The 24,182-nt window shown below is 39.4% G+C and overlaps 1 protein-coding gene across 7 annotated transcripts in view; it reads right to left on the minus strand.

Moving 5' to 3' along the window:
• Positions 1 to 24,182, minus strand: part of DLEC1 (DLEC1 cilia and flagella associated protein) — a 39,624-nt gene that overhangs the window by 12,961 nt on the left and 2,481 nt on the right. For 5 of the 7 annotated variants that reach the window (XR_014580241.1, XM_083825445.1, XM_083825443.1 and 2 more), the window contains 24 exons: positions 24,016 to 24,172; positions 23,373 to 23,483; positions 22,663 to 22,856; positions 22,196 to 22,404; positions 21,867 to 21,948; positions 21,348 to 21,435; positions 20,420 to 20,593; positions 19,519 to 19,655; positions 18,586 to 18,678; positions 17,234 to 17,324; positions 16,427 to 16,589; positions 14,623 to 14,815; positions 13,200 to 13,258; positions 12,508 to 12,682; positions 10,583 to 10,676; positions 9,242 to 9,372; positions 8,775 to 8,933; positions 6,857 to 6,996; positions 6,448 to 6,601; positions 5,408 to 5,518; positions 3,779 to 3,909; positions 2,185 to 2,367; positions 1,601 to 1,668; positions 333 to 484 (listed from right to left, as the gene is read on the minus strand). Coding sequence is in view for 6 of the 7 variants with exons in the window: in XM_083825445.1 (XP_083681571.1) it covers positions 333 to 484; positions 1,601 to 1,668; positions 2,185 to 2,367; positions 3,779 to 3,909; positions 5,408 to 5,518; positions 6,448 to 6,601; positions 6,857 to 6,996; positions 8,775 to 8,933; positions 9,242 to 9,372; positions 10,583 to 10,676; positions 12,508 to 12,682; positions 13,200 to 13,258; positions 14,623 to 14,815; positions 16,427 to 16,589; positions 17,234 to 17,324; positions 18,586 to 18,678; positions 19,519 to 19,655; positions 20,420 to 20,593; positions 21,348 to 21,435; positions 21,867 to 21,948; positions 22,196 to 22,404; positions 22,663 to 22,856; positions 23,373 to 23,483; positions 24,016 to 24,172 (3,249 nt within the window). In the remaining variant the exon portion in view is untranslated. Of the gene's footprint in view, positions 1 to 332; positions 485 to 1,600; positions 1,669 to 2,184; positions 2,368 to 3,778; positions 3,910 to 5,407; positions 5,519 to 6,447; positions 6,602 to 6,856; positions 6,997 to 8,774; positions 8,934 to 9,241; positions 9,373 to 10,582; positions 10,677 to 12,507; positions 12,683 to 13,199; positions 13,259 to 14,622; positions 14,816 to 16,426; positions 16,590 to 17,233; positions 17,325 to 18,585; positions 18,679 to 19,518; positions 19,656 to 20,419; positions 20,594 to 21,347; positions 21,436 to 21,866; positions 21,949 to 22,195; positions 22,405 to 22,662; positions 22,857 to 23,372; positions 23,484 to 23,787; positions 23,930 to 24,015; positions 24,173 to 24,182 lie in introns of those variants that run through there. The other 2 variants (XM_083825442.1, XM_083825446.1) reach the window with 2 other exon arrangements.

Genomic DNA, 24,182 nt, shown 5'->3' on the forward strand with positions numbered 1-24,182 from the left:
AGGCTTTTCCATACAACATAATTAATAATTGTATTCGTAGAGAAGAACAGTGCACTGGCCAGCTACCAAACAGATTTTATATGTCAAAATTGCTCCAGTTACTTTAAAGACACATGGAAAACTCCTCAGGGACAGACACGTTACCCCAGAACTACACCAAGCACTGCAAGAGCAAACAATTGTTCCTTACATGTCGTAGCAATATCTACCCTGAACTTTTACAGAAATCCTAATAAACTGAAAAATAATTTTTAACAGAAAGGAATCTGGGAAATATAATTGGTGTCAAATCTGCCATAGCAATATTTCATTTGAAACCAAGCCCCACCTACCTTACAGACAAGATCATCGCGGTATTCTCCCCACATGTTGTTGTAAGCTGTTATTTCTATGATTAGCTGCTGGAAGGCTTTCAGAGTTCCTGAGGAAGGTTGTACATGGAAAGCTACTCCCTTCCCATGAGACAGCAGTGCTGCTGCAAACTCTGAAGGAGCACAGCAAAGAAGTATTTGATAAGTTTTGAGGAAATGGAACAAAGTCAGCCTTTCAAAGAAAACACAGGACTGATCTTTAGCTGGTGTTAATCAGGATAACCTCACTGGCTTGAAAGAAAATGGGATCACTTACATAGCCCATATTTTTACCACTTTACTCCCTTCTGCAGTGGGCCTTAAAAAAAAAAAAAAGGCAGTTTAAGTGAGTCAGTTCTTGCAGAGATTATTTCATAGTCTCCCTTCGAACAACCTGTTCCAGGACTCTGAGATATGCAAGGCAACGATTGGTTACATAAAACACACCCTCAGTTTGAGAAAAAATAAGCTGGAATTTGTGCTAACTGGTTATCTTTCTATTAGCAGTTTCCCGTTTACCTCTATGTGCTGTTCAACACAAAGAACGTGAATTACAAAGAGCAGAGCCTTTCCACATTCTGAGTCACTTAGTCTTCTAAATCAATACACTTGCATGGAATCTGTCAGAGCAGCTTTTTTTCTAATCTTAAGGGCTAATTCAACAGCTGAAATGCTTTGTCTTTTTAACAGATACCAAACACTATGGCAAGCTACCAATATATCCACGTTTTATTTTGGATACAGAAGACGCATCCACACTTTATAGCATTTTGATCCCACTTCCCCCCCCTCCCTAGGTCCCATGTGGCTCCATGTGTTATTGTTTTCAGTACAAAGCACCAGAAATGATGGATGTGCTGTGGGGTAGTTTTCTATATCAGGGAGATAAATAAAAGGGTTTGAGGGAGAAAAGCCTGCTGCAAGGGTATCGGAAGACAGTATAGAAAGGAAATGGCCAAATGTTACACATCTTATCCATACTGGGAATGAGCTATAAGTAGAATCACCCATCTTTGTTTAAGACCGTTGGTTTCTTTTAAAAAAAATTAAAAAATGACCTAATGCTTATGCAATGTGGAATTTCAGTCTCAAGAATGAAGTGAGGAACCAAGCTGTTTAACAGTGTAGACTTAGCCAAACATTCCAAGAAAAAAAACTATGTGCCTGACTGGCAGATTTAATGCTGAATGTGGTAGTCAGCTGTTTTTTGCCTTCTCCCCACTGAGTGGGATAACAATTATTTCTCATACCTGACTGCGCTCTTTTGGCTGCATGTTTTGTGATGGGCCCTCTCCTTTTCACCAGGCAGCCTGAAGAGCTTGAAAAAAAATAAAAAACCATGACAATTCTGTAAAATGAGCTTGTCTCTGCTAAAATAACAGCTCCAGCTGATTCCTAAATTAGTGTCCATTATTACTTAAAGAAGGGCTGCCTGCAAAGTATCTTTTGCAAGTAACATCCGTAAGTGTGAATCAACTTAAAAGAGTGGCAAGGCTGTGTACAACCCAGCACAACAGAGCCTTGGCAGGTACAAAACAGCTTTTATCCATTGGCAACAATACTGTTTTGCCATTTATGCTAGCTAAATCTTCTGTCCTGGCACTGCAAGCTATCTGTTCCTGCAGGAAATATCATCAGCATTTTTCATTACCAGAGTCAAAGAGCTTAAAAAAAAATAAAAAAAAAAATCAAGCAAGCAAACAAAATCAACCAACACTAGAGCATTGCAGAAAATGCATCTTGTGACACAGGAAACAGCACTCCGTCTTGATTTCTGTTTTAATCCAGATCTCCATTAGTATTTGAGTTATTATGCAGAAAGGTTAAGACTTACAGGCAGATTTCTTCCGGAGCAGCTGAGTAGCCAGTAAAATACTCAGCTTCTAATTTGAATGGTGCACTGATTCCAGTGTGATTGGTAAGAATCAGCTGACGCTTTACTATGTCTTTGAACGTAACTTCAGATCCAAAGTCCAAGAGAAGATCACATGGGCTTTGTAGTATTTGTCTTCCATCACTGTAAGAAAAAAACAAGTATTAAAACATCAGTCCTATCTTCTTATGCCATAGACAATTTCAGGAGATTTAAGATACGCAAGATGCAATGTCATTGTGAAGACCCATGTAAAAGGACTAAGATTTTTGTCATCAGCATTTACTGCTTCTAATTTTTTTCTATTTCTACCCTTGTAAGGATCTATTCTGGGTAGAAAGTTTATTGTGTATAACATGGTGACCTACCAAATTAAAGCCATTTTTACTTATATAAAAAATGGATAAAGACAACCACATTCAAAAAGAGAATAATCATGCTACATATAAAAAATTGTATCAGTCAGATATATCAAGTCAAAGAGAACTCTAGCAGCGCCATAAGAAATCTTAATGGTCCAAACTACTGGATATTGGCTTTAATTCTGTAAGAGCTGAATTTGCACATTTTTGGTGTTGCAGAAGATAGCTGTTCCTCACAAACATGTTACGGACTACAGAGGCCCCACACTTCAATTAGCAGGCAGAAAGGTAATTTTCCACACTCTCGACACACAGAAGTGTCGTGACGGCTGGCAGGTGACAAGTGCCAGGAGCACATGTGAGAACAGACAAAACACAACCACGAGTTTCACCATATGCAGTTAACTTCACACCAGTTTATTATTCACAAATCAACTAATTCAGAGTTGTTAATTTAGTTTGTTTCAGCTAAACAATGGTGGGACTGGAATAGTGCTCTAAGAGCTCAAAACCTCTTCTCTTGGGTTTAAAAGGATGCTGAATTTGGGTATGGTGCAAACCCAGTACCTTTTCTTCACTCCGCCCCCTTCAGTGAATAGTCCCAGCACATTTTACTGTCCTTGCTGTCGTTGTACAGCAGGAGGAAGAATAAAGCTTACACAAAACATTTTTTCTCCCCTCTATTGTTCTTTTGCTCTGGAAAGAAGAAACTTTTGTTCTGTTAATTTGGAAGCCCAAGATACGCAGAGATCTTCAGTTTTATAGGGTGGTACTGTAAAATTCTGCACTGCGCTTGCATGCTGGAACATTTAGTTTGGAAATAAAGTTTGACTGTGTCATTATGATCTGCCTTAAGGTCTGGTGCCATGGATGTTTTGTCCACTTTCTGAAATGACAGCACTAAAACCTTGCAAAGAGATATGTAAATTATAGTTCAACGTCTTCTATTGTTAAAAGATTTTTTTTTTTTCCAAAAACAGTCTTTGATATAAAGCTGATCTATATTGTATCCGGCTACAACAAAACTGCAGAGGTTTATCAAACATTACTCTTGCCATGACATTCTTTAGATGTTTTTAATACTATCAAACACTTGGGTATAAGTATTCTACAGACAGACAAGGGTTTTGCACCTACTAAAACTGTTCAACAAACACAACTGGAAGATGACTTTAAATGATGCCTTGATTTACCTGGCAGCTCCACTTTCACAAGGTACTGAGTAGGTGACATGCAGTCCTTTTACAACTCCAGAAATGCTCAGAAAGAGGGGTTCAGTCATGTCTTCTATGCTACAGGAAAGGACAAGGTCTTTCAGCTCACCCTGACAGGAGAAGAGTCAAATTTGCTTGTGAATCAAAGATCAGAGGAAAGGCAGCTTCATTAAGAAATCTATTTAGAAAGTGTGTATAAACCTCACTGGACAAAAAAACAGAACTACAACAGAATCCTGAAATTTTTATTGCATTGATTTGAGTGTACTTCCTGCTAGCATCAGATTTGCTTAGAAGGATGTAACGAGGTAAAAATTTCTGTCTGATTCATATCTTCGTATCTGTATCTGTCTGTAACCCTAAAACTGCTTCATTAGTGATTTTTGATATGCTTCCTGTGTTGCAAGTTTTGTAGTTCTAAGCATTAATCACTTTCAATCATACTAAAATAATTTTCCAGAAAAAAGTTTCATTTCTACCTGGGTCTAAAGCAGGACTTGTAGGATGAAATATGTGGCAAATACACCAGTACTCTAGCTAAATAAACACTACCATCTTTTTTGGACTTACCAATACATGAATCAGTGTGTCCTGCATAAAATAATAAACTGGGATTCATCTCAAGATTCAGACTTCTAAACGTAGCTCTCCAAACGTGAGACCTGGAGTTCATCTACGGAGGGGATTTCCAAATATGAGTTCTAGATCTCCACTGATTCAGTAAGGGTACTTTGCCATCTAGCTCATTCACAATGCAGACAATCTTTCTTGTAGGTGGCTCAGATGGGATTCAGCTCTCCAGCCATAACTAGAAGCGCCCTTTCAGATGCCCAATGTGCCCTGTCGAGCTTCCAGCTTTGAATGAAAAAGGCTCAAGTCTACTGGAATCCTGTGCCATGTATACCAAACATACATGTTTGGTATCATGTCTGTGTATCAGAGATATGCTAGGGCAGCTCTAGTGGTCCTAAGCACCTACTTTAAAGTAAATAACCGTGACTTAGGTCTCCTGTGACTGTAGTGGGAACTAATACACCTCATGAACAGGGAGTTTCTTTATTTAAATGCTTTAAATCAGATGTTTGAATGCCCCCCGTAAAGTCTACGGCTGAATTCACGAAGTTTGTGAACTCTGCAGTCTACACCCTGCAGGGTTTTTTTAATTTTGCAGACTCTCAGTCCCAGCAGTCTCTTTTAATTTGTTTCCAAATACCAAAATGTCATGAGCCCAGCTGCATTCAGAAAACCAAGTACATGCTATATATGTCAGTCTGCTATATTTTATTTGGGATAATCATAAGCATGGATCTGTATGCTTCAAGAAAAGTGATAAGCTCTAAGAGTAATTGAATAAGCATTTAAAAAAGAAACAAAACAAATATAGTTGGGAAACAAACAGGCAGGGAAGAAAATTGCACACCATGTGGACTGCTTTAATGGTTGCCTTCAACCATGGTTACCTCTAAAGCAAAGCAATTTCAGAGATATTGTATGTAAAAAAGGAACATTATATTTTGTATATAATAAACCTTCCTTTTGCCAGATGGAGGCGAGATGAGAATGCCAGCATTTCTGTTTTGATAAAATTGCATCCGTTTCTAAACTTACCGTGATGTTAGTCGTCAGTTCTATGCAGAATTCTTTTTCTTCATTTGGACCTAAGGTGCCACTTGCTGGTGACACAGCGGCAGAGCAGAAAGCTGCCTGACTTCCAATGAGCTGCCAAACAGACAGGACAAACACTTAACTTTGTTAATTCATTAACTCCGTTTCTCTTGGATTTTCTTTTCAGATCACAGAGGACTATAAAAACAGAGTTATTCTAAGGTTTAGGAACACTTCCAGGTAGCAACACGGTTTGCTGAGACAAAGCTTGCTTTACAATTCCCCTCTGTCTGCTAAGATTCACCTGCTTCGATTAATTTCAAATGTCTTCAGGTGCTCAACTGAGGGATCTGGACTGGGAGCAGAGTTGCTGTGGACCCTTTCACAGTCACAAGCCATTGACTGTTTGAATGTGGTAGGATTCGGTTACCTAAACACAGGTACACAGAGTAGCAGCTGGCTGGTGAGACAGGACTTACAAGAGACCACGCTTCTTGAGTGACACCTGAAGGTCACAAAAACATTTGGTGGCACCCAAATTGACACCTAACATCTATATTTTAGTGACTGACTTCCTGTCCAGATTTCCCCTCACTGAAAAGAAAGTTCAGAAAGCAGCCCACATACTGACATTAGATTTATCTGTCCTAACCTGTGAACTGAATCCCACCCAGAATGTGGAATTTAAGTTTAGACACAATTCAAAAGCAGCATTGTTTCTTTGCTCTGTTGAATTAAATGCAGACCCTAAACTGCCACGATACTTCAATACCCTGATAGCTTGCATCCTATTTTCCCCTCCCATTCTGCCCACCCATTCTCCAAGAAATGATTGACAGATAGAAAAACATATTAGCAACAATGGTAGTTTAAACTTTATGTTCATAAAGTCTGGTCTCAAGCTGAAGTCTAGCTCCAAAACCAGTAAACAGCAGTCACTATTCAAAGGACACATCAGAAAAGCTCTTTATTATTATTTCTATTTTTGATAGAAATTACAATTCATCCACGCTTTATTCTCCATCCATCAGAAACACACTTACCTTTCCCCAAAGGTATTTTGCTGGCAGCAGGGTCTGGTTAAAAAGTTTGCTGGTTGCTTTGACAGGAATTCCAGTATAAATTTCAGTGAGCGCTAGATGGCTAGACATCAGGCACGCTTGGGGGGTCTGAACTTCAACAAAAACAGGAAGATGACTGGAAATAAACACACAGATGGTCTATTATTATCGCTAATGAAATGTGCTAGACATACAACAGCATGCTGGAAAGAATGATGATTATGTTTATTTAGCAATATTAGTGATCGGATAGCTCTTTGATAGGTTACACAAGCCCATTTCTGAGCTTCTGCTACATATTTTCATTTTAGGAGATAAAACTACCTGCAGTGAAAAACCACACGTGACTCTCAGGAAAAAAATAAAGCAGAACGTGACTTTTTCCCCTTACCTCCCTTCTCCGTTTTCTACCTCTAGTTCTAATATCGTCTGGAGACGCTGGCACAGCACTGATGTGAACTGAACGGACACACTGCATGTCCCCAAAGGAGGTATTTCTCCAGCAGATGGTTGAATGGTAAAGGGAGATACCTATGAGAGGGGAGAGGACACTGGAGTTTTTTTGACGCCTGCAAAGCAAGTGCAAAACGCTGTACCTGCACACTCCAACTAGGATTTGTGTGTGCCTAGTTTTTCCTCAGACACGTCCTTTTTCTCTACCCCTGGATTCCCATCTGTGTGGATTTTAGTAAGCACAACACTAGCTTTGTGAAAACCTGGCTAGACGAGGAGGAGGGACTTTGCTTCTACGGGGACAGCCAGTAAAACAATAATGGCTTAACCAAGGGCTTAACAGGGATGCCTGTGCATAGCGTGAGGGGGAGCATGAAGCAGTCAGCAGCAGCAGCGTCTCCTCCCAAGCAGAGAGGCTGAGCAGCAGCTATGCAAGGTGCTAAGGGAAGATTCCTGAACACAGACTCAAGAAAGGAGGGCTGAAGGAGCACAGATAGAAAAAGCACAAGCGAAAGGATGGAGGCTGGAGAAGTTCTGGAAAAGGAAAGAGGCAGCTTTTATGCAGGAGGAAGTGAGAACTTGATCTATGATCTTCACTGGGATATGAACAGACTCTGGGAAGATAAATTCAAAAGATTAAGGCTCAACAATCTCTCTGAGGTCCTGGGAAGTGTTGGGAATGCCAGAGGACAAAGAAATAATAAAGTGAGAAGGAAGAGTTTGAGGACTGTGAGGACAGGGTCTCCTCCAGGGCACCGTGATTCAGGCACTTCTGATTATAATTGTTTTGTGGAAAAGGGACTGACACACACACAGCTGTTTTGAAAGGCTGACATAGCCACCACTCATACAGCCTTCTTTTTTTGCCATCAACTTTCACCCAAAGTTGGTGATGTATCTGCATCACATGTAAGAAAAACAAACAAAAACCAACAAAGTTCCTGCTTAATAAGCTGCTCTTGCTTTTGCAAGACTGACAAAAACTGTCCGGAAAAACAGAACTTCTGAACAGCGTTTCGATGAATTTTACCATGAAACTAGCAAACTCAACTCCATGCATGGTCAATTATGTAAAGAGAGTTTGGCCTCTTGTTACTAGGAAAAGCACTTATCCTTGAGTCCGGATTTCCTCACTTCCCTTTAATGCTCAACACCAAGGAGAAATCTATCTACAAAGTCCACTGTGTGCCAGAAATAATCCTAATAAACATTTTGCTTGTAGGTTTTTGTTTGTTTGTTTGTTTAATATCAGAATATACAATGGTCTGCAGACAGCAGCTACCTGTATCACCTCCAAACTGCTCTAGTTATTTCACATGGAATGGTGGCATGAGCTCTGAAGTCAAGGGCTGGAATGGACTGTATTTGAGATATCACGGCCTAGATAATACTGAACAGTAGTTTAGTATTCACTGTGGTAAGAAGTCGTCATTTTGGGACAGACTTGCATGTTTCAAAGCTATCATTTGAAGCCAAAAAGTCCAATTCGGTAGGTGCTGAGATTCTTGTATCTGATGCTGATGTGGGTGCGTGGGAGGAATGTTGAGCAGCCTCCATTCTGATAAAAACCTTACCCCCTACATACATTAGCAGCAGCTGAAATCCCTGTCATACAGGAGATACTCCATGTCTCTTTGGATCAGACTGGCAAGGGAGTTGAAATAAATAGAATTTTAAAAAAATGCAGATGTATTCCATTTCAAAAAGAACTTGTGCACTTATGTAACACGTAACTCTGCAGAATCCATTTGATAAGGGGTCACTGAAATCAGAACTTTTGATATCTGGAATCAATAGTACAGCCTGAGAAAGAAATAGCTAACGAGGGAGCATGGCAAGTTACAGCAGTGACTTACCTCTTCATTTCTTTCAGCTAGACAAACCTGGCTTTCTTGCATTCTCCACCGTGCTGGCAGCTGACACAGATTTTTAATCTCAAAGGTTCTTAACACACTCTCACCCCACTTAATCAAGCCTAACTGGAGTGATGGAACATCAATGCAAAGAAAAGGACCCTAGGACACCAAGAAACAGATGTCAAAATGGACATTTCTGCCAAAACTGCCTAATTATAAAACATTATTAGCTAAGATTAATGTTCAGCTTCTCAGAGAATAGCAGAAAGCAAATGCCTTGCGTGTAATACAGAAAAAATCTTACTGTCATGGGAGTATCAGCATTTACACAGCTGTTACTAGACAGTAAAAATGCCTGCTATTTGTAACTACCCTAGATTTTTCAGGCCTTCAAGAAGCAAATGGCTTTTTACAGTCAACAGCCAGGCCTGTATCTAGTCACACTGCACCACTGAACTGGTCCTCACCTTGAAAGCAGCCTCGACATGCAGCACGACTGGCTCTGGAGAGTGTTCAATTTTACACGGCAGGTTATGGCTGACACGCCCAGGTTTGCCTCCAGTAATTGTCAGTTCAAATTCACAGCATTTATTCATATCTATAAAGAAAAACAAACAAACAAAATCACCCTCTTGAACTGAAATAACCCACTGTAAGCCTATTACTGAATCACACAGAATCACAGAATCGTCTAGGTTGGAAGAGACCTCCAAGATCACCGAGTCCAACCTCTGACCTAACACTAACAAGTCCTTCACTAAACCATATCACTAAGCTCAACATCTAAATGTCTTTTAAAGACCTCCAGGGATGGCGACTCAACCACTTCCCTGGACAGCCCATCCCAATGCTTAACAACGCTTTCAGTAAATAAATTCTTCCTAATATCCAACCTAAACCTCCCCTGGCGCAACTTTAGCCCATTCCCCCTCGTCCTGTCACCAGGCACGTAGGAGAACAGACCAACCCCCACCTCTCTACAGCCTCCTTTCAGGTAACTGTAGAAAGTGATAAAGTCGCCCCTGAGCCTCTTCTTCTCCAGGCTAAACAACCCCAGCTCCCTCAGCCGCTCCTCGTAAGACTTGTTCTCCAGACCCCTCACCAGCTTGGTCGCCCTTCTCTGGACTCGCTCGAGCACATCCATGTCCTTCCTGTAGCGAGGGGCCCAAAACTGAACACAGTACTCAAGGTGCGGCCTCACCAGAGCCGAGTACAGGGGCACAATCACTTCCCTCGACCTGCTGGCCACACTGCTTCTTATGCAAGCCAGGATGCTGTTGGCCTTCTTGGCCACCTGAGCACACTGCTGGCTCATATTCAGCTGCCTATCAACCAGTACTCCCAGGGCCTTCTCCGCCAGGCAGCTTTCCAGCCACTCATCTCCCAGCCTGTAGCTCTGCTTGGGGTTGTTGCGCCCCACGTGCAGGACCCGGCACTTGGCCTTGTTGAACTTCATACAGTTGACCTCAGCCCATCGGTCCAGCCTATCCAGATCCTCCTGCAGAGCCTTCCTACCCTCGAGCAGATTGACACATGCACCTAACTTGGTGTCATCTGCAACTTACTGAGGGTGCACTCGATCCCCTCATCCACATCATCGATAAAGATATTAAAAAGAACTGGCCCCAGTACTGAGCCCTGGGGGACGCCCTGAAGCTCCTGGAACCAACTAAAGTCTTCCACTGGCTCCAGTAGGCTGGGGATCAGGCCCTGCTTGCATTATAATGCTCTAAGACACTTCTCTTCCACGAGTACCATTTTAAATATTTCTACCATTAATTGATACCTGCAAGTCACAGCAACGTTACCTATGACACCTGTATGAGGTTCAACTTCCACAATGTCACAGGCTGCGATTTTCTCCCATGTGTACTTGATCAATGATTTGCTGTTATTCCACATCTAGAACAATTAAAATCACCAAGTTAATTAACATACTTTAAGCTTTCATAGCAACAAGTCAATCTGCTGAGAGCAGTAATGCACTGCAAATGGTATTGCAAGCCTCACATCACATACTTATCTTTGCAAACCTGAACGATATCCTGATCGCTACTAAATGTTAGAACTTACTGATGTATCTTCAGTCTAGCTCCAACATATAGTACCTTCACCTGAATCTTGAAATAAACCAAGCAAACTAAAAGTGGAAAGACACAGAACTTCATCTGACTTGAACAGTACCAACCCAGTATCATGCACTAACTACTGTTATTTTCATCATATGCTGTAACCTTCGTTTGCTTTCCGCCTCTGTCATGTAAAATGAGGACAACAAGAAGTAGAATTCGTCTGACTGGATTTCAGATGTCTTCAAAACAGCTGAAAGCTCTACATCTGATCTCATCTCCTAGCATTCTCTTTACAGTCAATAAAGCCAATTTGATAGTGCTGGGAGCCATTCCTCCCATACATTTTAGCCTATAGGATGTTATGAATCACCCTCCGGATGCTGTCATATAGACTCCAAGGCCGATAAGAAAAACTTAAGAGCAGGTAGCTCAGAGGTGGAGATCTGTGCCAAAAGCACTGTATTTGGTCTGATGAACTTGGTGGCTACCTTCACACTGGTGTTTGGCGTTTTCTGAAACTTGAAGAAGATCCATTAACTTTTACAGAATGTTATCTGGAAATATTTGAAGCCTGTTAAGTTTTTCAAAAATGTAGCAGAACTTCAAAGCTTAAACTTGAAATCCTTCTTTTGAAAGCCTTTTTTTTTTTTTTTTTTGTGCCAAAGGGTCTGTTTGTGAGGGAGATGTAAGCTCTTGAAATCTTTGGCCTGCTCTTCAGATCTATTCAGACCGTACTCTTAATTACAGCCAATAAGGTTGTTCATCATAAGCACGGTCATCTCTAAGCAAAGCTCAAACTCTTATTTTTTAAGAGTCTTATTTTTTAAGACTTATTTTTTTAAGACTAAAAGAAAATTGAAAACATTGCGGAATGTTATTATATTATCATTAAATGACTTATATTATCATTAAATGACTTAATTACCTATATCACCTTTAACTATACTGGATTGCTGGAAAGTATGAAATGGCTGCCTTAAGCTGAAAAAGAACTTGTGGGAAGAGTGAGCAGAGAACTAAATGCCAATTAGCTTACTCTCTAAGAAAAAACATGAAGACCATTAACCGGGAAACCTCTTCCTGCCTGGCCATAGCTAACAGGTTTATTTCTATTTAGGTGAGGCCATGATCAAAAGGATCTTGACCTATAGTGAAAAGGATGCTGAATGAGTGGACAGTTGCAGCAGGAACCTGTCCCATAATAGTCAAACAGAAATTATCAGGACCTGCAGGAATAGCATAAGGTCTAGGAAGCTACAGTCTAAATGACTTCAGCTTTTCTGTGCTTGCAGTAGTCCTTCAAACAAACAGTGCCTCTGTTACAAAGTCATTTAATCATCCATTGGCTATTCCCTCTAGCTGGAAAAATCTTGCACTACAGGAGTGACAGATTGATAAGCAACAGCTTTGTGACCCAGAAAAGCATTTGGAAGCGTAACGCTCTGCGATATCAAACCTGAGAGATGAAAAAAGAACAAAGCCTACTGCCTGGAGTGCAGGGCAAAGGAGGCCTGCTAGAGGATTTCAGTACAGTAGCTATGGCCTCCTTTAAAAATATTTAAGGAAAACTAAAATAACATGGATCATCTGATAGCTTCTAACACCCATGACATCCAGTGACACAAAGCACTTGATAACAATGAAGTAAAAAGCAAACAAACCTTAAATGTTTTTCTGACATTTACACTAATAAAGCTTTCTCCAGGGATGATAATGGCGTACGGCTCCAGAAGAAGCTGAAATGGTTCTGTTGATCCTTTAACTTCTATTTCCAGCACTATTACATCCTCTGCCTTGTATTGTGGGATGTTGTGAAGCATTCCCTCTCTCACTAAACTTCAGGAAGAAATGTAGCAGAATTATTAAACCTTTTAAACTTCTGTTTAAACTGGATGCCATCTTTTAATTGCCAGATCAAAAGTAAGAAACATCAAAAATTTCTCCACTACAGACTGCTGGAGTGCAATTAAAAACTGGAAAAATCCAGTGGTCTTTTAACATGCTCTGGTTGTCCCAGTACATTCATGGAATAAGTATCTAAGTCATTACTGCTTGTCACAGCAGTCTGTAAGAGAAAAAACTGCTGGAAATCTCAGCAGAAAGCATGGGAAATGAACAGACAAAATGTCAGAATTATCTTTTTTTCAAGAGAGGTGCAGCCCCAGCTAGGCATGTGTTCATACATGATGGAAGCTCACAGAGACACTTTGTACCACTGTTAATTGTGCACATACAAGCCTTTATAACTGTCAGTCCATCATAACCAGGAGGATAAAAAATCCTAGTAAATTAATGAAATACCACAGGTAAAACGTGGCTACACGTTACATGGAAATCTTGTTTTTCAGCTTACCTAGGTGATTCTGGGATGTCCCTCAGAACCATCTGAATCACACTGTGATATGTCTTCAGCTGTACAGATGAAGAAGGAGAGGCTTTTATTGTCAAGTATGCAGTTACACTGAGAATTCAAAAATAGAGATGAAAATGTAGTTTACATTTAAATTATGAACAATCATCATTGAAGTACTAAACTCTGAAAAACCATATTCAAAATAGAGTTACTAAAAGAAATTGTTGGACTGCAAAACATTAAGCCAGATTGTGATCTCATGGTTTATGGTTCCAAGAAAAATACTCATTTTTGACATGCCTGTTATTATTTCCCTTGCATATTGCATACTACAGCAAGCATCTGCAAATACTCTGCAAATTAAGATTAGTATTGCTGTACTAACTTAAGGTTTCTTTAGCCACTCCAGGGCATTTAACTGACCATCAATCTAATTTTGAATAAAAAACACTATTTTGCTGTGATGGGGAAGGAGGATGCCTCGTATGTTCTAATGGCAAAAAACAAACCACACCAACAGCAAATAAAACAACCACAGAAGCAGGCCTTAAATCAGAAGGGCTTTGGAAAGGATTCATTTATTTACAAAGAGACATTTATCTAAGTGGGTATGTTAACGTATTTTTGTTAATGAATTAAAATCTTTAAAACTTCATTAATATATTTTCATATTAAAGTATTTTTTTAAGTTAATTTCTCTTCCACATTTACTTGAGGCATTCCTATGTCTGTCAATCAACACGCCATGGGACTTACTCTGGATCAAGTTTCTTTGAATACAGTGAGCTCATGCTCCCTATTTACATGGATGGGAGAGCAGAAACTAAGACAACAGTCAGCCATCCACTGGTACAGCTGCACTCACACATCACTGCAGCTCCTCTTTACAACAGCTGCATGTCATCATTCCTCTGCCAAAATCTACTACTACCCCTTTTATTTACTGCAGAGCTGTTCATAGGTCCCTTTTCTGCCCAAACAAGCTACAGTTGGAAACGGTTTAAATAATCAGTTTGCTAACCAAGACTTTTGAGCTATAATGTGGGTATGGGGTAGGTTCCCCCAAAGGAACTCCGTTGGCAGATCCTGATTGTCAGGGGATTATGGAGGGGCTGGTAGAGCAGTAAGGATGGCAACTTTATCAGCCAGCACAGCTGCAGCTAAGAGGACGTGTCCACAGTTTCAGTGTAAAGTTAATGGTGTCCAATCAGTACCAGAAATGCCATGAGATCAGAAGCTGCCTCATATTTTGCAGTCAAAACATGTTTTTCTTTCAGTAACTTTCTATATTTTGAATACTGTTTATTAGAGCATGCTACCAGCCAATTACATTTAATTCAGAAAGCTGCACAGCATGGGTTTTATGACTTGCATAAAAATACACAGCTGGAGTTTGTAGATAGGAAGGAATCGCAAGCCATACCTCCTGTGGAGCATAAGTGAGAGTAAACTCATGATCAGCATGGGGAAGCAAAACTCCCTGCTCAGGATTCAGGGAGAAGGCAGACTCCGTGTCTCGTTTGTATTCAATCTTTGTGAAGTCTGCAGCTTCTTCTGGCACTGATGGCTGCAGATTAGGCTTTATTATCTGCCAGTAGAAAGGAAGTTCTACGTGGCTACAAAGTGATCAATAAACAAAAAGAAACTATGATTAAAAAAATTAGACATTTTTAAGCAAGATATTAGGAGAAATTTTTCAGCTGTTCTTTCCATGCAGCAAATTCCTCTCCTTATAGATTATAGGGGGTTCAGTTTATCAGTGCTCGTGAGCTACAAGGCTGATGAGACAGCAGAGAAAGAGTCAGAGTATATGAATTCTCCAAAGAATATGTTAATATATTGAAGTAAATTATATATATATATGCACAAGAGATGTTAACACTTTCTTGCCTTATTTAACTTGTTATGTTAATGCAACTTTTAAGAAAGTCTAAAATTCTTTCAAGAATTTGAGATCAACAGGACCATTCCTGCTGATATCAGTGTTTGCATTGGATCACTGCTAATAATCTGTGTAACATTCTGAATTTAATCCAAATGCAAGCTCTGGTCTTTAACAAGTCAACAAACAGTGGCTCCAGCTAAGATAATAGCAGTGGCTCTGCAATACTATTTGTAATCCAGAAAACATTGCTTAACTGGGTTGCTTCAGCAGAAGTATATTCCATGGAATGTGTTCATAGGTTTTAAAAACTCTGTTCATTTTGACCTCGAGAACTTTGCCTTAGAAAATGGAGAAAGGACACTGGAGTTTCAAAGTGAAATTAATGACATAAACCTGAACAAGGACAATGTCTTGTATCACTTTCTCTAGCATTATAAAGTTTTCTCGACTGTTTCTATGAAGTTCAGTCTCAGCCTGTCCAGTTCTGCTTCACCCTAATGCTGACACCAGAAGTGCATGGACTGCTGTCACGATGATAGAGCAGTTCACTGACTCACACTTTCCTACACCCAAACGGCATTCTGTTCTGGCATTGTGCATCTATGGTTTCCAGGCCAGACAGATAACAAACTTCCAGAAATTCACTGTAGCAATTTACTTGCATGTATCTAGAAATAGCACTGGGCTCCTCACTGTTTTGATGGTCTGCAGCTTCTAATTACTGCAATCATGCAAATTAGTATACTTCTATTATTGTCTGAGTGAGTTTGATCAAAATCAGGATTCCACCATGTTCAGTACAAGGTAATTATGGAGGGACATATTCCTTGACTTCAAATAGAGTTTATATTTTATTTTTTTATGGCACAATAGTAGGAATCATGTGAAAGTTTTAATCTGAGCTAGTCACATTGAGCTTCCTTTTAATCAGGGGAGATCCAGTGCAGTCCAAGATGCATTATGTCCTATTCTATGGGAGATGCCACAGTCCGGTCAGAATTGTACCCTAAAAAGCACCTATTTCCCTTCACTATGAAAGGAAAGGTGTACAGGGCACTTTGCTCAGCTGTACAAATATACCCTGTAGACATGTAACGTTAGATGAGGTAAATCCCAGCTAGTTGACCCTGTTAAACACTTTCTGCAACCATCCTGTTCTTCCAAGCATATCCTTGACCCTCAATTACTAAACAACAGAGCAAAAAGAAGCATAAAGCTTCTGCACAAAGCCTAACAAGAGCATGAAAGTTTCTCCAGTCTGAGAGAGTATGGTATTAGAAATAAGGTCCCTACCAGTATGTTTAGACTTCAGAGCATTACTCTATTAGTAGTAGCTACGTACGCAGAGTTTCTTATAACCAAATTTTTCTCCTCAGTGGTGTGTGGGTTTTGGGGATCAAATCGTATGAGGTGCTGTGCTGTGCCATCAGTAACTTCACCAGGTTCAGAGCTGCTTTCTCCACCCGTAACATGCAAAAGCTCCAGAGCTATCAGCTGGCCAACCCCTTGAAGAAATAAATAGGAATTACTGTTTTCCACCTTGTTTTTAACTTTGTTCATATTGCTCATTAACACCAAATACCAGCAATGGCCATTACTGATTATATCTAGTGCTTCCTCAGGTTTCAGAGCTCCACTGTGTTAACAGCACAGTATTTTCCTGATGTTCTTTGATTATCAATATCTATCAGTAGAGATCCCCTCTTTAAGAATTTAACAGATTTGGATTTCAGGGCCACAACCTCAGCCCACCTACATTAGCATTGTTTCCTTAAAGCCATCAGAATGTTTGCAATGGTTGATCATGCGGCTTCCAGACATTTTGAGCAGTATAATGAAAATAAAAATAAGCAGCAAAAGCACTCTTAAAAATTCCCAAATGAAATACCTGTAATAAAGTGATTGTACGGATTTCACGTTAAGCCTAATGTCATAGTACTCACATTACAGGACAAGCACTAACATTTACAATAATTTCAACTGGTTTCATTAGATAACCCAAAGACTGCCTGTCTCTCCTGAATACCCTAGTCCAAGACATGCCCCAGATTTGCTTCGCACCCAAATAAATGCACATCAATTACCACTCACATTAGCTGAGTATCTGCAGTGTTAGCACCATGATCTCTGAAAAGCGTTAGGAACAAACCTGTGACTGTAACATCATTGACCTGGCAATTGTCACAAACAATGGTGTATATGTGCTGTGAGACTTCTGGAGACGAAGGGAAAAACACTACCTGAAAGAGAGAAGCAAAATAATAACGTCTGTAACTGATTTTTCTCCAGGAAGTCATAAACTTCGATTCATAAGTGTTCACTAAAGGACAGTTCTAATGGTTAATAATTAAATAATATTACAAGAATGAAAATTAAGTAATCATACATTTACAAGAATGAAAATTAAGTAATCTTACATTTACAAGGAACAGAGTCATATTCCCTTAACATAGCCCAGAAAGAAACAGGTGCTTTCTGGGTGACTAAACCTACATGAGTGTACTTGGCTGGTCACCACAAGCTGCCTTTGTAGTCACTGGAGCTGGGGGCAGTTCACTAGGTTAGTCATACAAACTGAACCCTCAGGATCAGATCTGTCCTCAGTCGCTTCTTCAGCAACACCGTTGCTGCCTGTAAAGCAGTGTGAGCAGGGTCAGATGCTGTGTGCCTTCCCCAAGCTCCATTTCAACAAAAAAGATTCAGGGCCCTAACTGTACAACCTTTGGCTTCAGTAATGTGCACCATGGTTCTCCTGCCTGCTATCCATTACTGCCTGCAAGCCCAACCTGTGCTAAATCCAGCTCCTCTTTCTCTCCCACAAGTGGGTGGCCCTCCTGAAGTAACGCAGCTGGGAAGAGAGAAAGAGAAAGAAACTCTTCTCCTTTACCCACACCTGCGTGACCCATTGATTTAGAAGCAGCCAGGAGTTATTGCAGAAAAAAAACAACAGGTTGGAGGCTGGCTGTGCTCCCAGCATCATTCTTCCTCTCCCCATCGTGATGCTATGATAAAATGCAGCCCACATCAGAGAAAGCAGTGGTTGTAGCCAGTACTGCACACCTACTGCAGGATCTTTTAAAGTAAAGAGCAGAGCAGAAATAAGGATTTGTACCTGCTGCTCTACACTGAAATAATTTGTTTCCCAAAACGTCTCTTTCCAATAAAGCTCACAAAGGAAAAGTTTCTTGGAGTTGATGCCCCAGCTGGAGTGAAATAAGGACTCTTGTCTTCTCAGATTTCTATTTTTTCTAACAGGATTCTTTCCATGGGGAAAATGTGACTGGTCTCTGCTAGGTAAGCAGAACTTGGAAGCTGCAATGAAAGACCCTTCAGTAAGGCTCACAGATGCAATTCTTCCAGAATCATTCCCCAAAAGGACTTGAGCTTTTTTCTTCACACAAACTCAGATTTGCAGGGTCCAGCCAGGACATCCTAAACTGATGTTGTTTTGCTAATGTATTTGGTAAAATACAAATACTTTCTATAGCAGTAGTTACTAACCTCTACTGTTGTACTCTGCCCTGGAGCTAGCTCAAAAACAGCAGGATAGATCCCAAACGGATCTTGCGTCACAAAACCAGCAGTGGCAACAGCCTAAGATTTAAAAAATAAAAATAATTATTAAATTAAATCAAACAGCTTATTGGTTTACTGTTTTCGTAACACAGGGTTACCTGAAACAGGCAGTATACTACATTATCACTGTTCTACCCCTTCCCATAATTGTTTTATCACATCTCAAAAGTATGTGGCTTATTTATATGGCTTAGTTAGAAGAAGAGCTCTGTGCTTTATAATTACCTTGGTGAAAGCTGAAGGAGGGAAGGTGCTGTCTCCAGACATAAATGATCATGTCAGGTGCCCTAACATTCACCTTCACAGGAGAAACAGCTATGCCTGAGCACAGGAGCTGTGTCTGTTTCTGTATGCTTATGACTGAGTGGGATCTGAAATATTTCAGGAGGAACAACCTAGAACGTAAGCTATTCCGGTAGCTCTTCCTCCAACACATAAGAGCAATCTACCAGTCGCATCTCATCTTTGCCCGTATCACTTATACCCTGTTCTGTGATGGCAGGCTAAAGAAAGAGCAGCACTGCAGCAGATTTCTAGAGTCTGCAGGTGCAGCAAGGTCAGTATGTGATAGCTTTGGCGGGGAAGGGGAGGAAAGTAGCTCAAGTGTGCCAGAACTGATTTCATCTTTGCTTCCTTTATGCGTAATAAATAGACAACTCCTTCCACAGGTAAGCCAGAATGCATGCAGGAGGTACAGACAGCCAGGGAGACTAGACTGAGGGTAAATGTAAATCCCTGAGGGAATGGGTCAGTACAGATGCACCCAGCAAGATCTCATGAATTGTGTGCTAGTATACCACAATTACTTCAAAAACTCTTCACATCAGGGCATCTATACCATGTCCAGCGATCACTCACCCTGAAATTAGGAGGTGGCCAGGCTTTTTTTGGCATTATACAGAACTTCCCAGTGCTAAATCCCTCATTTCTGCACAAAATCAGTGTTACTTTTATTCCTCCAACAAGGCAAGAACCACAGTCTATAACACGAGGCACTGCAATGAGCAACAAAGAAAATCAGCTACAAAACCAGTGAAGGTTAGCAGCTGGCAAAGCCAGTTAGTGCTTAAAGAACTTTAAGACAACACTGCTGCAAATAAACATGCTAGGTCCTGTCATCCTAAAAGCCTTGAATTCTTTCCATTTGAATATTAAACTATGCGAGTTGCATATTTCTGCATTCATCTTACAGTTGAATGGTGCTTCCTACTTAAGAACTCCACTGAATGATGACAGTTAAGTAAGATGATTTTTCAAAACGATGAATTTTAAATGAAAGCAAGTTTGTGCAAAAGTAGTCCTGATTGCTACAGCTGAGGCTAAGTATTCGAGAGGTTAATTCTGCAGATGTATTATATCAATATATAATGAATGTAACATGAATTTATATTAATCAATAGCAGCAAATATTTATAACTAAATCATAATTCTTTAATATTTAAGATTAATATTTACAGTTAGTAGTTTAGTAATTGGTGAGATACAAACCTAGGAAAGTGGTTCCTGTTCATTCCTCTAATACAGTGAAAATAAAGAGCTCCATGCGTCATGCACAAATAGAGGAAAAATTTGACAAGATTACATTTTAATAGCTAATATATCTATTAGGAGTGAAAATGAGATAGGTATCAAAATGTAGAAAATGCACTGCCACATTTCTCCACGTTTGTTTTGTAACATAAAATTGGAGACAGTCAAATTAAAAAAAAAAATAAATCCATTTAACATAAGAGAAACTTAAGAATTGGGTATTACTCACATGTTAGCACTGGAGCTGGTCTTTTTGCTTGGATCTGGATCAAAAGAGGTTCTGATACTTGAGTCTCCACTAATATATAATCTTCATAATCTGCTAGATATTCAGGAATAAATTGGACTACATACTGGCATGACATCCCAGGAGCAATCATTCCTCCCTTTCCTGGAAATTTTCCTTGGAAAAAAAAATGCAAGTAATTAAAAAATTAAAACCTCACAAAGTTGACATAGATTTTTATGATCATAACTCCCTCTGGAAAGGTGCCTGTAAACTCTCACCATGTATTGCTTTCGGTCAAGCTGATAAAAAACCACAAAGGGCCTGCCAGTGCAATCTGTGTATCTGCCAATCTTTCACTGAACTCCAGAGATTTTTTTTGTCTGAAATATGTTTCTCATAACTACAGAAAACTACAGGAGAGAAACCTGGAGATGTTACCCAGTTTTCCTCTGCTACAAAACATGATTTACATGTGCACATCTAGCTTCTAAATATCCTCAAACCTTGACCTGCCTTGCTAGTTTGTTATTTCATACCCTCTCCCCACGCTGATTTGAATGGACGCTAAGTCTGTTCCTAGCTGAATTCTTGGTAAAACTCAGTCTAGGTATTCCACAGATACGTATCAGTCTGACATCAAACATTTTAATGTTAGTCTTCTTGAATTCCTCATTATGCCATTGGAATCTGGTTATGGTTTATGGTTGTGAATGGTTTGAAAGATGTAAAACAACCTTCAGTTTCAATGACCTTCAGTTTCTTTTACTGAGCAGGTTATTGTTGTGATCTGCTATCCAGAGCACTATGGGTACCAGAACAAAGCAAAAAGTCTCTGAAAAATATTAGTTCAAGCAGATAAATTAGATCTTTTAGGTGTTACCATCTTAAAGGCAGTAAAAAAAAAAAAAAACCAAAAAAAAACACTTACCTAGTCCGATGGCAAATGCTGAAGTAGAGGGAGGAATAAGTCTTACATGCTGACACGTTGAAGTGACGTTCTGTATCTCTACAGTCATCTTCATTTAAAAAGAAAATATAATAATACATTGTATTTATTACTACTTATTATAATGTTTGCAATTCCCTAGTGCTCTGCTAGTAGGTGATAATTTAACATCATGAAATCAAAATAATTTAACATCATGAAATCAAAATCAGGAATACCAAAGTAGCTGAAACTGTTAATTCTTTTCAGTTTATGTAAAGTCTCAATGAAATAGTAGCAAAACCAAGTAGATATTGAAAAGGGTCCCCTTTAGTTTTCACTGATCAGAGTGAATTAGTGGTATGTGTGAAAGAGTATCTTGAAGGAAACTAAAGGGTCATTAAATCAATATAAAGAAGAAACTCAGACTTCTGTTAAACTGTGGAAAGCCAAAAGACTGGGTGAAATCATGGCAGGACGTAATGTTTCCAGTGGCAAAATTAAATCCACACAAATTCTCACCTCATAAACCTGGCCAACTTCATAATCAGAAAATAAAACAATAGGTGGATTGACATGAAACACAGGAACAAGTGAGGTATCACTGAAAGAAAGGAGAAAAAAAAAAAGGAAAGATTTTCTTACTGCCTGGTTCTTTACATACTGACAAAATCCCAAATTTCAAAGTGTATCCTTTAGCAAAATCAAAGTGTCAAACAGACATACTCAATTTCCTAAGAGGCCATACAGATATTTAGCTCAAAATACCTATGTGTAAATGCACAGTAACTCTACAGTGGAGCTCTTTGTGGGCTCTAGTTCAGAAGCAAAGAATTATATATACTGCTTACCCTTTATTAGCTTCTGCTATGATTTTTTCCATCTTTTCTTGAGAAATGACAAGAGATTTGCCTCCATGAAGAGTATTTGGTGGGAAAAAGCGAGGGTTCTTCAGATAGTTCTGTCTTTTCTCAAGTTGGGCAAGATAAGCACATTCTCTTTCTCTCTCTGCTTTGCACTTACTGCCTTTCCAGGCCACCTCCTGTGAGGCATTAGATTTCTTTGAAAAACAGAGACCACGGTGCAAAATTAAACACTGCAACTTTAAGGGTGATGAAAAAGCTGTCTGTACACGACTAACTGAAGTTAGACAGCATTGAAAATTCATATAAAAACATTGTATTTTTCTTTTCTTAACTGACCAAAGAAAAATACCGGAGACAAATTAGTAATGCAATGAGATTCAGCCTTTGTTATAGGATTAGCAATAGGCCCCACAGTTCTGACAGACAAAAATCAACGAATCTGTAAAACTTACCTTACTTGTCTTTTTGGTCTGGTGGCTAGAGTCTGGAGTTGAAGGTAGAGTTAATGTGGATAAAGACACATTTGACAGGCTACCAGATATTTTCTGGAGGTGTGCAATTCGTGCAGTCATTTGGTCCTGCAAGTCTGAAGAAATTCGCTGTTTAAAACTAAATGTCTCCTTGATGTAGCCAGGTTCTGGTTTCCCTGTAATTCAAAGAAAAATATAATTCTGTGATAGAAAAACATGAGTTAAAAGCATTTATTCTAAGCATAAGAACTTGTTTTAGTCTCATCAATGGTAAAAAACATACTTTAAATCCTCTAGAATTTCATTTATATTTATAGTTTATTTTGCAAAAATGAAGCAAAGTAATAACAAAACCTTTATAAGTATTAGTTAAACAAGCTATGTAGAAAGTTATATTACTGTCAGAAAGCTGTATTAATCCTATGAGTGTGACTTAGAATGTCCTGTTTGATTTACAAAAAGATCTATATGATGGACCTATGATAGCCAGAAAATCCACATAAAAAAGATGTACCATCCAGCCCCATGCTCTTATACTTGGACAATGAAATTGCCACCTTAGAGGAAACTCCAAGATTTTAGATTTTTGGCTTTCCTTTGTATTACAATTGATAAACAATCTAAATCGTGGAATTTGTGATTAAATGTTACTGTTCTAAAAAGTCTAAATTATTGTCTGCTGTAAAAGTTACCTTTTGGTGCTCTAGTAACAGGTAATTTATCAGTGATGTAATCATCAGGGCAGGTTAAATGATTTTTTCTAAGAAGTTCATTATCCACAATCCACCTAAAAGAGGATGCCACTACAACAGTAAAACAGAAAACCAAAGATAAGTGCAAAAGCTTAAGATACAATGATCTTGATCAACTCAAAGTTATGTTCTCTTTTTAACCCATCACTGTCAGGTAATATTTTTGGATAGATAAACTGTCTGGTATTTTAATCCCAGGATGTGGACACATATCTCCACAATTTTAAATTCAGTTCAAACTCAGCTATGCAGTCATCAGAGAAACATCTGATCTTTGTTAGTTGCTGTTACATAGCAAAGTGCGTATGTTTGTTACAAAGCTAGGTGGGAAAGCAATTAATAGCAAGTCTAATACCTTGAAAACGACTTGGTTGTTTTGTTTCTTTCAGCGTTAAGCAGATGTTACCATTCTTGAAGGTCTGCACAAAATCTATCAGTTGCTCTGTTGATGTAAAGCCAAACTAAAAGTTCACTGAATCTAGTGTCAGACCTACCAGTGATTCAGACCAACATTGTGTTAGTCTCCCAGTACTATAGGCACATACTGGGGAGAGACCCAGTACAGGGTTTCCTGAATTCTCACCTGGTGGTAATCCCATTTTGTGGAATTCTTCCCCAGCATCTACCTTCAGCACATTTAGGGCCCTTTCTTCTTCAGCTCTTGCTCGAGCCTGGGCTTGAATGATGTTCTCTTCTACTCTATCAGCTTCTGTCAGTCGGCAATTATACTCTGCTACAAGCTGTCATAGG

Source organism: Anser anser (assembly GCF_964211835.1).
Source record: "Anser anser genome assembly, chromosome: 2".
NCBI lineage: Eukaryota > Metazoa > Chordata > Aves > Anseriformes > Anatidae > Anser > Anser anser.